Consider the following 12,500-nt stretch of genomic DNA (forward strand, 5'->3'; position numbering starts at 1 on the left):
AAAAAAAAAAGAGGAGACGAGGATAAAAGAGAAAGCAGGTAAGTACAGGAGGGTCACGAGTTATGGAGGATAGATATGGAGGCGAGGTGAGTGGATGGGAGTACGGGGCGTGAGTGTCCTGGTGGGTGAAGTAGTGGGTGTAGAAGGAAACTGATGGGCGGGCTGACTGACTGGCTGACTGGCTGCCTGGTGTGTGATGGAAGAGGAGGAGGAAACGGAGGGAGAAAACAAATACACTTTCAATCAAAATAGGAAGGAAGCGGGTGTAGTGGTGGGTGTAGCAGGAAACTGACGGTCTTCCTGGCTGACTGACTGACTGAATGACTGAATGACTGACTGACTACTGGCGGATATGTGATTGAATAAGAGGAGGAAGAGGAAGAGAAAGAGAAGGAAACAGATACACTTTTCCTTAAGATAGGAAAAAAAAAGAAGAGATGAAGATGGATGAAGACTGATAGAGGTGAAGGTAAGAAGTAAGGAAGGGAGGAAGGGATGAAGGGAATGAAGGAGAGATAGGAAAGGATGGAGGAGAGAGGAAGGGAGGGTGGGAGGGAGGAAAGGAGGGAAGGAGGGTTTGAAGACGATACGAATGATGGAGAAGGGGATTAAGGAAGACTGATGGAGGGACATAACGAGAAAGAGTGAGATGGAGAGAGAGAGAGGAAGAGAGAGAGAGAGAGAGAGAGAGAGAGAGAGAGAGAGAGAGAGAGAGAGAGAGAGAGAGAGAGAGAGAGAGAGAGAGAGTGTGTGTGTGTGTGTGTGTGTGTGTGTGTGTGTGTGTGTGTGTGTGTGTGTGTGTGTGTGTGTGTGTGTGTGTGTGTGTGTGTGTGTGTGTTGATGTATCGTAGATGACATTGATCTCTCTCTCTCTCTCTCTCTCTCTCTCTCTCTCTCTCTCTCTCTCTCTCTCTCTCTCTCTCTCTCCACAAGCAGCCGGATATGGATAAGAGAAAAGAGAGGAGGAATAACAGTGAAAGGAGGAGGAGGAGGAAGAGGAGGAGGAAGAGGAAGAGGAGGAGGAGGAGGAGGAGCAATGGAGGAACAATACAAACACTGAACTGAAAGGGAAGAGCCTTTGTAGTGCCTTCAAAAATGTCTCAATGTACCGCTCAGGGCAGGGAGAGAGGGAGAGGGAGAGGGAGAGTGAGAGAGGTGTCTTGTGTTACTGGTTCAATTATTAACAGTCATTTCTCTTTAGCTGTCAAAGGAGAATATCGAGAGAGAGAGAGAGAGAGAGAGAGAGAGAGAGAGAGAGAGAGAGAGAGAGAGAGAGAGAGAGAGAGAGAGAGAGAGAGGATGAAAAAAGTGAGAGTGGTAGCTTGTCGGAATATAATGACCGGACCGCGATCGCTTCTCTCTCTCTCTCTCTCTCTCTCTCTCTCTCTCTCTCTCTCTCTCTCTCTCTCTCTCTCTCTCTCAAACCCCTGATGAGAGCTGATGAAAGTCCCTCCTCTGACAGAATTTATATCAAGCCATTTAGGGAGAGAGCAAGGACGAGTGACAAACCCTGTACCAATTATGCTTCGATCACTATTTTTATCCCTGAACTTCTGTCCACCCCGCGCAACTCGACCCCTGCAAGCCTCACCCGTACTCGCTGTTTAGAAAGGTGGCTCGGAAATACCTGGCTGGCTGTTCAATGAAGCTTAGTTCCGCTCGGGTGGCCAGCAAGACCCTGGAAGCGTAAATCCGAAAGTGAAGGTCCTTATCTCAAACACCGTCCACCTATCAAGCTTGGTAATGATAGGTTGTTTCCGTCAGGCTCGCTATCTCGCTACTACGATCTGGTCTCAGTCTACAGTGATCGGGGTTGGGTTTGAGTACAGCACTAGATCTCTTTTGGATATTGTATGTTACAGTGTTGTGTGTAAAATGATATTCGGTGTGGTAATAATAGCTGGCTCAAAAAAAAAAAAAAATGTTACAGGATAAAACCAGCGGAAAGAAATGTTGCTGGAAAATGTGCCATAAATTTTGGACTCGAAAAACGGTACGAAAAATAATGGCATGTTATGGTAATGGTTAGGCTAAGTTTGGTTTTTCATGAACTATCTTTTCCGTGTTATTTTTCCACTGCCATTTTTCCTGCGTTCATAATATAAAACAACATACACACACGCGCACACACACACACACACACACACACACACCGAAGGTGAAGGAAGCATCTCGCCTACGTTGTGTTTGGATTGCATCATTCATCAGCCGAGTAAGCGACAGAAGCACAGCATCATTTCCTTCCATCAGCTGAAACAACTCACTCTCACCAACGTGATCTCGTCACTCGAGACTCCCATACGACTCGTCTTTCCCTCAGTATTACTCGCAGAATAGAATTTACAACGGTACTTCATCATCTTCATCGTTATTTTCACCGTGCCAGTCTGTTCACGACAGACACACAAATTCCCAAGTGGGGTTAAGGCAGATGCTACGCCACGCTGGCTTTGGGAGTTTCGGCAGGATGGTTTACAGCATCAAAGGAGACATGGGTAAGTTGTCTCCGGTATTTGATCGGCAGTGAGACACCAGTAAATGTGACGCCTCGCCTTTCCTGCATGTCCTACAACAACAAACTTACGTAAACTCGCTGATCCGGTTCACAGGAGTCGTCTTTCGTCCAGCCTCATTCCGAGTATAAAATGTAACGCGGTATCAAGTGAACGCTAAATATAATGCCCTGACATGCCTTTCCCGCTCTGCCCTGTAATAACACATGTCTAAACTCTCTGGTCTGATCCACAGGAGTTGCCTTTCGTCCAGGGTCGAGAGCAGTATAAAAATATAACACGGTATCTCGTCACTGGTAAATGTAATTCCCTGGCCCGCCTTTCCCGCAATGTCCAGTAATAACACAAAACTAAACTCTCCGATCCGATCCACACTTTGAACTTCCTGCAGGTTCCCAGAAAATTCAGTGCAGTTCCGACAAATGAGAAACGCAATTCGAAGTTCCGGAGTGTGTTCTGTGTGAGCGAGGCAGGCGGGAGTCCCTGCACTCACTGCTGGCCGGACCGCACCGCCCTGTGCCTCGTTAAGGGTATTGCCAAGCTGGGGACCATTCAGAGCAAGGCGACCCAACGGATACTTTTCCTTACGCAACGAGCCGTAAGAGCACGCAGGCTGGCAGCTTTAACCGCACTTACTGTACAGGAACGAAGCCGCGCCGGGGATCCGAAGGCGGGAAAGTAATAACACATTGACAAGAAAGGTTTCCCCGTGTTTATTTACATTTCATCAAACGCTTTATTAACAGGTAACCAGGAGCGTGAGACTTCCACCAGCTTCCTACTCCACCTGTGCCCGCAGAATGTTATTACCTTGCTCACTATCTGTAAAAATGTAGGTATGTATGTATATGCAAAGAGTCTTGCCCTTTACTATCATGTATCTCTTCCACTTTAGATTAAAGGCAGCATTATCAAATGCTTTGGTGTCTTGTCGCGCTTGCTTTGATCAGGATGTAGAGGAGGTTATTGGAGGTTTTCAAAAGAGTTTAGTGACTGTATTTCTAGTAAGAACAGGATTCTGCATCATCAATACAAAAAAAAATAGACCCACATGGGAGCCGATTAATCATGTCTGCGGCCTTTGAAAACAGTGCTAATGAGAGAACAAAGCGCTGAACAATACTGCTCCAGATATTGCAGCTCTTCACAAACAGACAGCCTAGGAAATGCCAATAACAAGTGTGATACTGATTGTTCTTCCTGTGTTCCCTTACGTTTAGTGCAATGCAGGTATTCGTGTCTGCTCAGGAAGGGAAGGTGTAAAGATAACCGCTAACAGAAGAGTTACGGGCGGAGAGAGAGAGAGAGAGAGAGAGAGAGAGAGAGAGAGAGAGAGAGAGAGAGAGAGAGAGAGAGAGAGAGAGAGAGAGAGAGAGAGAGAGAGAGAGAGAGAGAGAGAGAGAGAGAGAGAGAGAGAGAGAGAGAGAGAGAGAGAGAGAGAGAGAGAGAGAGAGAGAGAGAGAGAGAGAGAGAGAGAGAGAGAATGGACCGACCAACTCTTATAAATGCACATTGAAAATGCTTTGCCTGTGAATGTATATATGTATGTACGAGTATGTATATGTGTGTGTGTATGTGTGTGTGTGTATGTGTGTGTAATCCGATCTACCGTCTCTCTCTCTCTCTCTCTCTCTCTCTCTCTCTCTCTCTCTCTCTCTCTCTCTCTCTCTCTCTCTCTCTCACGCTCGCCTTCCCACACCTCAGGCCGCCAACACTCACTATTTTCACAGCTGAGGGAGAGCAAAAGCCAGGATTGCGGACAAGAGGCTTAGTTCATGACAGCCAGGGTAAGTGTGCTTCCTTTGGCTTCTTTTTTTTTTAAACACTTTTACACCTACCACCACCACCTCCTCCCCTATCACCTCCCCCACTCTCTCTCTCTCTCTCTCTCTCTCTCTCTCTCTCTCTCTCTCTCTCTCTCTCTCTCTCTCTCTCTCTCTCTCTCTCTCTCTCTCCCTCTCATGACAGCAAGGATAAGTGTGCTTGCGTTTGCTTCCTTTTGCGCTTCGCTTTCGCGCTCTCTCTCTCTCTCTCTCTCTCTCTCTCTCTCTCTCTCTCTCTCTCTCTCTCTCTCTCTCTCTCTCTCTCTCTCTCTTTCTGAACGGGTGTGCAATATAATCTAGTCGCTGCATCTTTAAACTCCAAATCTCTCTCTCTCTCTCTCTCTCTCTCTCTCTCTCTCTCTCTCTCTCTCTCTCTCTCTCTCTCTCTCTCTCTCTCTCTCTTACGTGACTGAAGGCAGGAAATTGAGGAAGTATTGCACCCAGATGATCACAGGAAGAAAAAAAAGAGAGGGAGAAAGGAAGGAGAGTGCGAAGCAGAAATGATGAAAGAAACTACTAAAAAGGAGAGAGAGAGAGAGAGAGAGAGAGAGAGAGAGAGAGAGAGAGAGAGAGAGAGAGAGAGAGAGAGAGAGAGAGAGAGAGAGAAAGTGAAGGGTAAAAAGGACGGGAACTGCATGACGAAAGAAGTCGAGAAAGGAGGAGGAGGAGGAGGAGGAGGAAGAGGAGGAGGAGGAAGATATTACGAAGGAGGAGGAAGAAGAGGATATTATGACGCAAAACTTATCATATGACGCATTTTTCCTCTTTTTTTTTTCTTCATCTTCATCTTTCTCCTCATGAGCATTTCGACATCATCATCTTCTCTTTCCTCTCTGCATACCTAGTTACTTATCCCCTTGGTAACATATGCCCTTATACCCTTGACAAGTGTACAGTACATTGCCCCATTGTAACATTGCCCTTTAGTGACATGCCCCATTTATAGTCTAACATACGTACGTACACACACAGCAAACTGCATTCCTTCCCCTCCCCTTCCTTTCTCTTCTCTCCCCTTCCCTCTTCTTCTCTTCCTTTTTACGAGGCAACGGTAAGCTGAAGTAACAATATCTTAGTTTAACCTTCTTCCCTCACTCCCAACTCTCTCCCCTCTCCTCATTTCCATCTCTCTCTTTCCCTCACAGCCTCCCATCTCCCCTCACAGACTCCCATCTCCCCTCACAGCCTCCTATCTTCCCTCACAGCCTCCCAGTTCTCCTCACATCCCTTCACACTCCCTCACAGCGTCTCATTTCCCCTCACAGCCTCCCACCTCCCTTACAACCTCATATTTCCACTCGCTATTCTCCCAGCTCCCCTCACACCCTCTCATACCCTTCACCCTCACAGCCTTCTCATCTTCCCCCTCACCTCCCCTCGCACCCCCTAATCTCACCCTCTGAGCCCAAGTTGGCGCCGTAAAGTCAAGTAATGCTACAGATCTGGACGTAAGTGTGTGAATGGCATCGCTCGCTCAGTAGGAACTTCATACATTATTGTAATGAACCAATATTATTCGGCGCATGTTCAGAAGTGGGCTGCAACTGCGTCCCTACGTAAATTGTGCTCAGTAAAAATAGTGCTTTTGTATCGCGCTATTTTCGTGACGAGTAAGCAAAACTACGTGCGTAACTTTCAGGCTTATTTCCTGTATCGCGATGCATTCAATATTTTTTTTTCAATTTTTATATTGTTTTATCGTATTTTGCTTTTTTATACATATACATAGCGAAGGAATGCTATAATGGAGTGTGTGTGTGTGTGTGTGTGTGTGTGTGTGTGTGTGTGTGTGTGTGTGTGTGTGTGTGTGTGTGTGTGTGTGTGTGTGTGTGTGTGTGTGTGTGTGTGTGTGTGTGTGTGTGTGTGTGTGTGTGTGTGTGTGTGTGTGTGTGTGTGTGTGTGTGTATGAAATAATGCTGTCCATAAATATTGGATGTTGTATGCTATGCTGGTGGCATTATTATTGTTGGTGTTATTATTATTATTATTATTATTATTATTATTATTATTATTATTATTATTATTATTATTATCGCTGGTGTTGCTGTTATTAGAGGTGCAACGGAGTATTAAGTATTAAATTAAGTCTCTCTCTCTCTCTCTCTCTCTCTCTCTCTCTCTCTCTCTCTCTCTCTCTCTCTCTCTCTCTCTCTCTCTCATTACAGGTACTGTGCAATTAAACTTTCCTCAGGCAAGCAGAAGTTCATTAATCCTTAACACATCAAATTGTTTTTATTACACAACACCTCACCAGCCCGTCACACCCACACCTACACCCCACCAGCCCGTCACACCCACACCTACACCCCACCAGCCCGTCACACCCACACCTACACCCCACCAGCCCGTCACACCCACACCTACACCCCACCAGCCCGTCACACCCACACCTACATCACACTATACCATCACAATACCCCGCCACTTATCACAGCTCTCACACGCGTCACATCTACACCTACACCCATCACATCCACACCCACCCCCGTCACATCCATACCTACCCCCGTCACAGGGAAGGCCGTGACAGTGAGATAAGAAGATTGCAACGTGTCACTCTGCCGTCACTCACAAAATTTAAAAGCGTGAGAAACTTCAAGTCGTAATATATGATTTTTTTAGTTGGTGCACTTGGTGAGAGAGGGAGAGGGAGAGGGAAGGACAGAGGGTGTGTGGGGGAGAGGGAGCGGGAGAGGCAGGGGGAGGGAGAGAGGGTGTGTATGTCAAGGTCGTGCAATATGTGACAAAAATTATGAAAGAAATGCTCGCTAATTCATTAATGGCGTGACTAAAAGCTAGTACAAGTGGAGTGTTGCAATGAAATAATGTTGAAGGTCTTTCATTCTTTTTAATTACTTTGTGTAAGCTTCTCTGGCGGCGATTTGAATAACATGATGGATAAAGCGATGCAGGTGTTATTAGTTGTATTAGTATTGGTTTTAGTGGTAGTAGTTTTAGCTGTTGTAGTAGTGGTGATGGTGGTGGTGGTGGTAGTAGGGGTGGTGGTGGTAGTGGTAGTAGTAGTAGTAGTAGTAGTAGTAGTAGTAGTAGTAGTAGTAGTAGTAGTAGTAGTAGTAGTAGTAGTAGTAGTAGTAGTGGTGGTGCACTGTAGTAGCAACGATAAAGATGACACTACTACTATTACTACTACTACTACTACTAAAACTACTACTACTACTACTACTACTAGAACTACTACTACTACTACTACTACTACTACTACTACTACTACTACTACTACTGATGATGATGATGACGATGATGATGATAACAATAATAATAATAACAATAATAATATTAACAACAATAACAACAACAATAAAACCAACAACAATACAAGACTAACAAAACACAAACGTAATCTTAAGCAGCTACCTACGTACATTTCAGGACATTACGTAAAAAAAAATATATATATACCCACAATTATCAACACTGCTTCAAAAACAAAACAAAAAAATAAGAAAGTGAAAAAAAAAAGACCCATATATAACAAGGCAAAATAAAAAGGAGGTTTAGTGGGAGAGTGCCGCGTTGAAGTAAAAATAATGGACGCCTGGATTAAGATATAAGATACGCCCATTACTTAAACTACGTACACTTTTTTTTTTATTCAGGATTCCGCGACACAACTCGTTATGTGCAGAACGAGCTATTTCACCAGACCGGCCAGATTTACTTTTTCATCAGGGCCGACTCTCTCTCTCTCTCTCTCTCTCTCTCTCTCTCTCTCTCTCTCTCTCTCTCTCTCTCTCTCTCTCTCTCTCTCTCTCTCTGTGACTGATCTAAGCTTCAGTTTCTGTCCCCTTTCTTTTATTTTAATTTATGTGTGTGCGTGTGTGTGTGTGTGTGTGTGTTCGTGTGTTACGTGTACTGTACTACGTTGATGTTTATAAAAATCAAATATATAAAATTCTCTCTCTCTCTCTCTCTCTCTCTCTCTCTCTCTCTCTCTCTCTCTCTCTCTCTCTCTCTCAACAGAAAAAGATAAAAGTCATAATTAAAGTGCTACAAAAGTTGGGTAAATATATTTCTCTTTTTTTTTCCTTTTTTGTAATATGTATTTATTTATCCCTGCCATTCGAATCCGACCGGCGAGTGAGCTTTGATTTATTCTTTTTTCTCCTATTCCACTTTTCCCTTCCCTCCCTAAAGCCCTTTCCGTACGCCGTTTCTATACGTGGACTGCGAAAAAGTTTATATTGAAACAGTCACACACGGCAGCAACGGCGGTGGCGGCGGCGGTGGCGGCGGCGATGCGGCCAACACACAACAGCAACCTTTACTTCCTTCCTTCCCCGCCTCGTCCCCTGACACGCTTCAACCCACGAGCGCTGCCTGCCTGGGTCACTACGAGCATAGAGTGTTGCATACCGCAGGTGTTTAGAGTCTCCGCCTGTTGCTCCTGCGGTATGTTCATCTAAATTTTGACAGGTGAAGTCCCCTCGCTTTCTCTCTCTCTTTCCCTCTCCCTTTCTTTCTCTCTTCCTTTTCACTTTCTCGTTTTATGTGTTAATTGTATTGATAAATTAGTAGGGTGGAAAAATTTTGAATATTGGTAAAAAGAAAAGAGACAAGGGGATAAAAAATGATAAATGCTGATAAAAGGGGAATGATGAAAGATATTGAATATTTGGGGAGAGAGAGAGAGAGAGAGAGAGAGAGAGAGAGAGAGAGAGAGAGAGAGAGAGAGAGAGAGAGAGAGAGAGAGAACGGTGAAAGATTGGAAAGCAATATTTTCGACACCAGGGATTACGTACCTGTGGCACATTAATTAAAGTAACGGATATGAGATAAAATATAATAGGATATAATGATTACACTTTCTCTCTCTCTCTCTCTCTCTCTCTCTCTCTCTCTCTCTCTCTCTCTCTCACACACACACACACAATCAATCACGTACTACGCAGAACAGAATACGATATTGTTTAATTCTTTAACTACTGCCTGTTAAAGATTAATTCACTTTTCTCTCGTCTACCCACACCTGATCTATTGTTCTGCTGTTTGAGGAGGAGCTTACCAAACTTATGCTGACAGTGTTTTTCCTCGTGCAAAAAAATAATTACGCAGTCTTCTCTTCAGTCACCGATACGCACACACGAACCCTGTATTTTCAGAGCTCAAAATACTTCAGTTAGATTATGTTGTTTTAAATGCAGTCACTATTTGTTTTTAAAATCATCATATAAAAAAGCCAGATGATAAAAACGCCCGCTTCAGGCACCAATCAAGGAAACTCAATATCCACATGACCTGACGCTCCCACTATGTAACTCAACGCAAGCTCAAAGAAACATAATATTCAGAGGAGTACAGGCGTGGAGTCAGCTGCCTGAGGATCTGAACAACATCTGCACGTAATAATAATATCAATATCAATCTCTCTCTCTCTCTCTCTCTCTCTCTCTCTCTCTCTCTCTCTCTCTCTCTCTCTCTCTCTCTCTCTCTCTCTCTCTCTCTCTCTCTCTCTCTCTCCCTGTGTGCACATCAGTGGTTAATTTGATGGGATTGCTCCTCCTCCCCCTCCTCCCATTTATTACCTGTGCCCCTCACGTTAATCTGATGGGCAGGGCAGGAGCGTCACCCCTACCTCTCCCTTCCCCATCACTTCGTCCCCTTTCTCCCTGCCAAGCACGGGTCATGGGCTTATTTTGAAGGGTGAGCTGCTTTTCCAAACCTCACTTCTATTTCTGCTATTGGTAAAGTTGACAAGGTAAGCTATTTCCTCTTCGTATTACTCTTGTACTCTTCTACTCTTCCCCATTGCACTGACGGATGGCATTGCTGGGTTTGGTACTATTTTTTTTTTGTGTGTTTTTCGGAAGGAGACTGCGCTTGGTACACAAAATGATAATAAATAAAAACTGATTGGTCGTTGATTCTAATTAGTGAGTGGGATAAAAAAAAGTGGTTCCAATCACATTTTCCAATTTAGTTATAGTCTGATTTTCCTTTCAGAACCATTAGTTGGTGTGTGTATGATTCTAGTTCACTGCTGTCTGCGAGTAGTAGTACGTGGTCCCTTTTTTGTACTAGTAAATGCCTTAAACATTCATTAGTTTCATTAGTTAGGGTACAGATTCTAGTTTCCTTCTGCCTACTACATATATGTACCTTTTATATTCATTAATTCCATCTGTTAGCTACTATATGCGTCCTAGTTTCTTGATGCCTAGTAATTCCTAATGGTTCTTTCTTCATTTAAGGACACCAAGACTGCAATTTCTCCCCCTTCTCTACAACAGAACGTACACATCTTTCCTCTAGTCTCCGTTAACCCTCTCTAATCCTCCTCGTTAGCACTTTACACCCTCCCTCATTCAAATTCACACATCTCTCACTCCTGAATTCACCCAGCCCTTCACACAAGCATCACTCCGCGCCACTCCACCCTACAGAACACTACTTTACTTTGCACCTTATCTCACATGCCACAGCCCCGCCCTTGTCCACTCCGCCCTACCCTAACTTCTCCATCCTCTTACGCCCCATCCCACACCAGAATTGCTCCTCCTCTTCTTCTTCCCTTGCCTCTCCTGCTCTTCTCTATTCCTCTTATGCCCGCATCCCATACCAGAATTGTTCTTCCTCTTCCTCTTTCTCCTCCTTTGTCTCTTCTGCTCTTTTCTCTATTCCTTATACGCATCGCATCTCTTGTTCTTTCATAGGGGAAAGGTCAAAGTCATTAGGTTGTGAAAGGAATACGAAAGAGGCTAGAGAGAAGGACGAGAGGAAGGTATGGGAGACACTGAGATCAAATAGGGTGATATCTGCAGAGGGAGCAAGTATTAATGATGTGTTTAGTGCGCGGTGGCAGTGGGTGAAATAGTGGGTTGGGTATGAAGTTCTTGCGGGTACGAAAAAAAAAAAAGTGAAGTGCGTGGTGGACACAAGAAACAAAGAGGGTTAAAGACAGAAGGACGACCGCATGTGGACTGCATATGGACGAGAAAATGTTGGAATGTTAAGGGAAAAATAACAATGAAAAGTGACAAGGCATAGGAGAAAGAGGGAGAATGAGAAGTGTGCGGTGACCAGCTGAGATAAAGGAGGAAAGCATATGAGAGAAAGATAAAAAGGAAAATAACTGAGGAAAAAATAGATAATCGTGAAATGTCAAAGAAAAATATAACAATAAGGAGTTCTGAGGGACAGGAGAGAGAAAGGGAAGTCTATGGTGAACAACTGAGATAAAAGGTTAGAGAAGGGAGGAGAACAACATATCAGAGAACGATATAAAGAAATGTAACTGAAGAAAGATGAGAAAATAACGAAATGTCAAAAAAAAAAAAAATAATAAGGAGTTCTGAAAGATAGGAGACAGGGAAGTGTACGGTGAACAGCTGAAATATAAGAAAAAGGGAGGAGAGTATATGAGAGAACAATACAGACAAAAAAAGCAACAGAAAAATACTAATGAATTCTTACAAGTAGGAAAAAGGAAGGAATACGGAGGATAACTGAAACAGAGAGTGGTATTGAAGGGAAGAGGATCAAGTATAACAAAACTCGACGAATGAGGAAATACGAGAGCTGGGGGTGTTCAGTACCTGGTCCTGCGCGGCGTCCTTGTAGAAGATGATCCGCAGCATGACAAGGTGCAGGTTGGCAGCGAGTGACGGGTCCTCGTAGATAGCGCTCACCTGTCGACCGGAACACAAGGGAGTCATTAGTCAGAGGGAAAGCACAGGTGACGGGAATAAATAGTCCAGGTGAAGATTAGATGATGAAACTAATTGCAGATGACGAGGCTGAACAGGTAAGAAGAGGCACAGGTGACGAGATTAATTACAGGTGACAAGGTTGAACAGGTAAGGTGTGGCACAGGTGACGAGACTAATTGCTGGTGACGAGGTCCAACAGGTAAGGTGTGGCACCGTTGGTGATACTAATCACAGGTGACGTGGTTGAACAGGTAAGGTGAGGCACAGGTGACAAGGTTGAACAGTTAAGTTGAGACACAGGTGATGAGGCTAATTACAGGTGATATGGTTCAACAGTTAAGGTGAAACACAAGTTGTGTCGCTAATTAATTAATGAGCAAACAGGTGGGGACAATCAGTAATTAAAATAAAACAGCGCGTTTAATTAGATAAGACGAAGCACAGGCGACGAGGACAAGTATACGTAACGAAGATAAACTGAGATGAAGCAAACCTGA

General features: G+C 44.2%; 1 protein-coding gene across 1 annotated transcript in view; it reads right to left on the reverse strand.

Annotated features, from left to right (window-relative positions):
• Positions 1 to 12,500, reverse strand: part of LOC135104630 (A disintegrin and metalloproteinase with thrombospondin motifs 14-like) — a 159,952-nt gene that overhangs the window by 61,434 nt on the left and 86,018 nt on the right. Inside the window, 1 exon segment of the mRNA XM_064012161.1 lies at positions 11,890 to 11,982. Coding sequence (XP_063868231.1) covers positions 11,890 to 11,982 — 93 coding nt within the window.

The sequence above is a fragment of the Scylla paramamosain genome, chromosome 11, assembly GCF_035594125.1.
Source record: "Scylla paramamosain isolate STU-SP2022 chromosome 11, ASM3559412v1, whole genome shotgun sequence".
NCBI classification, from domain to species: domain Eukaryota; kingdom Metazoa; phylum Arthropoda; class Malacostraca; order Decapoda; family Portunidae; genus Scylla; species Scylla paramamosain.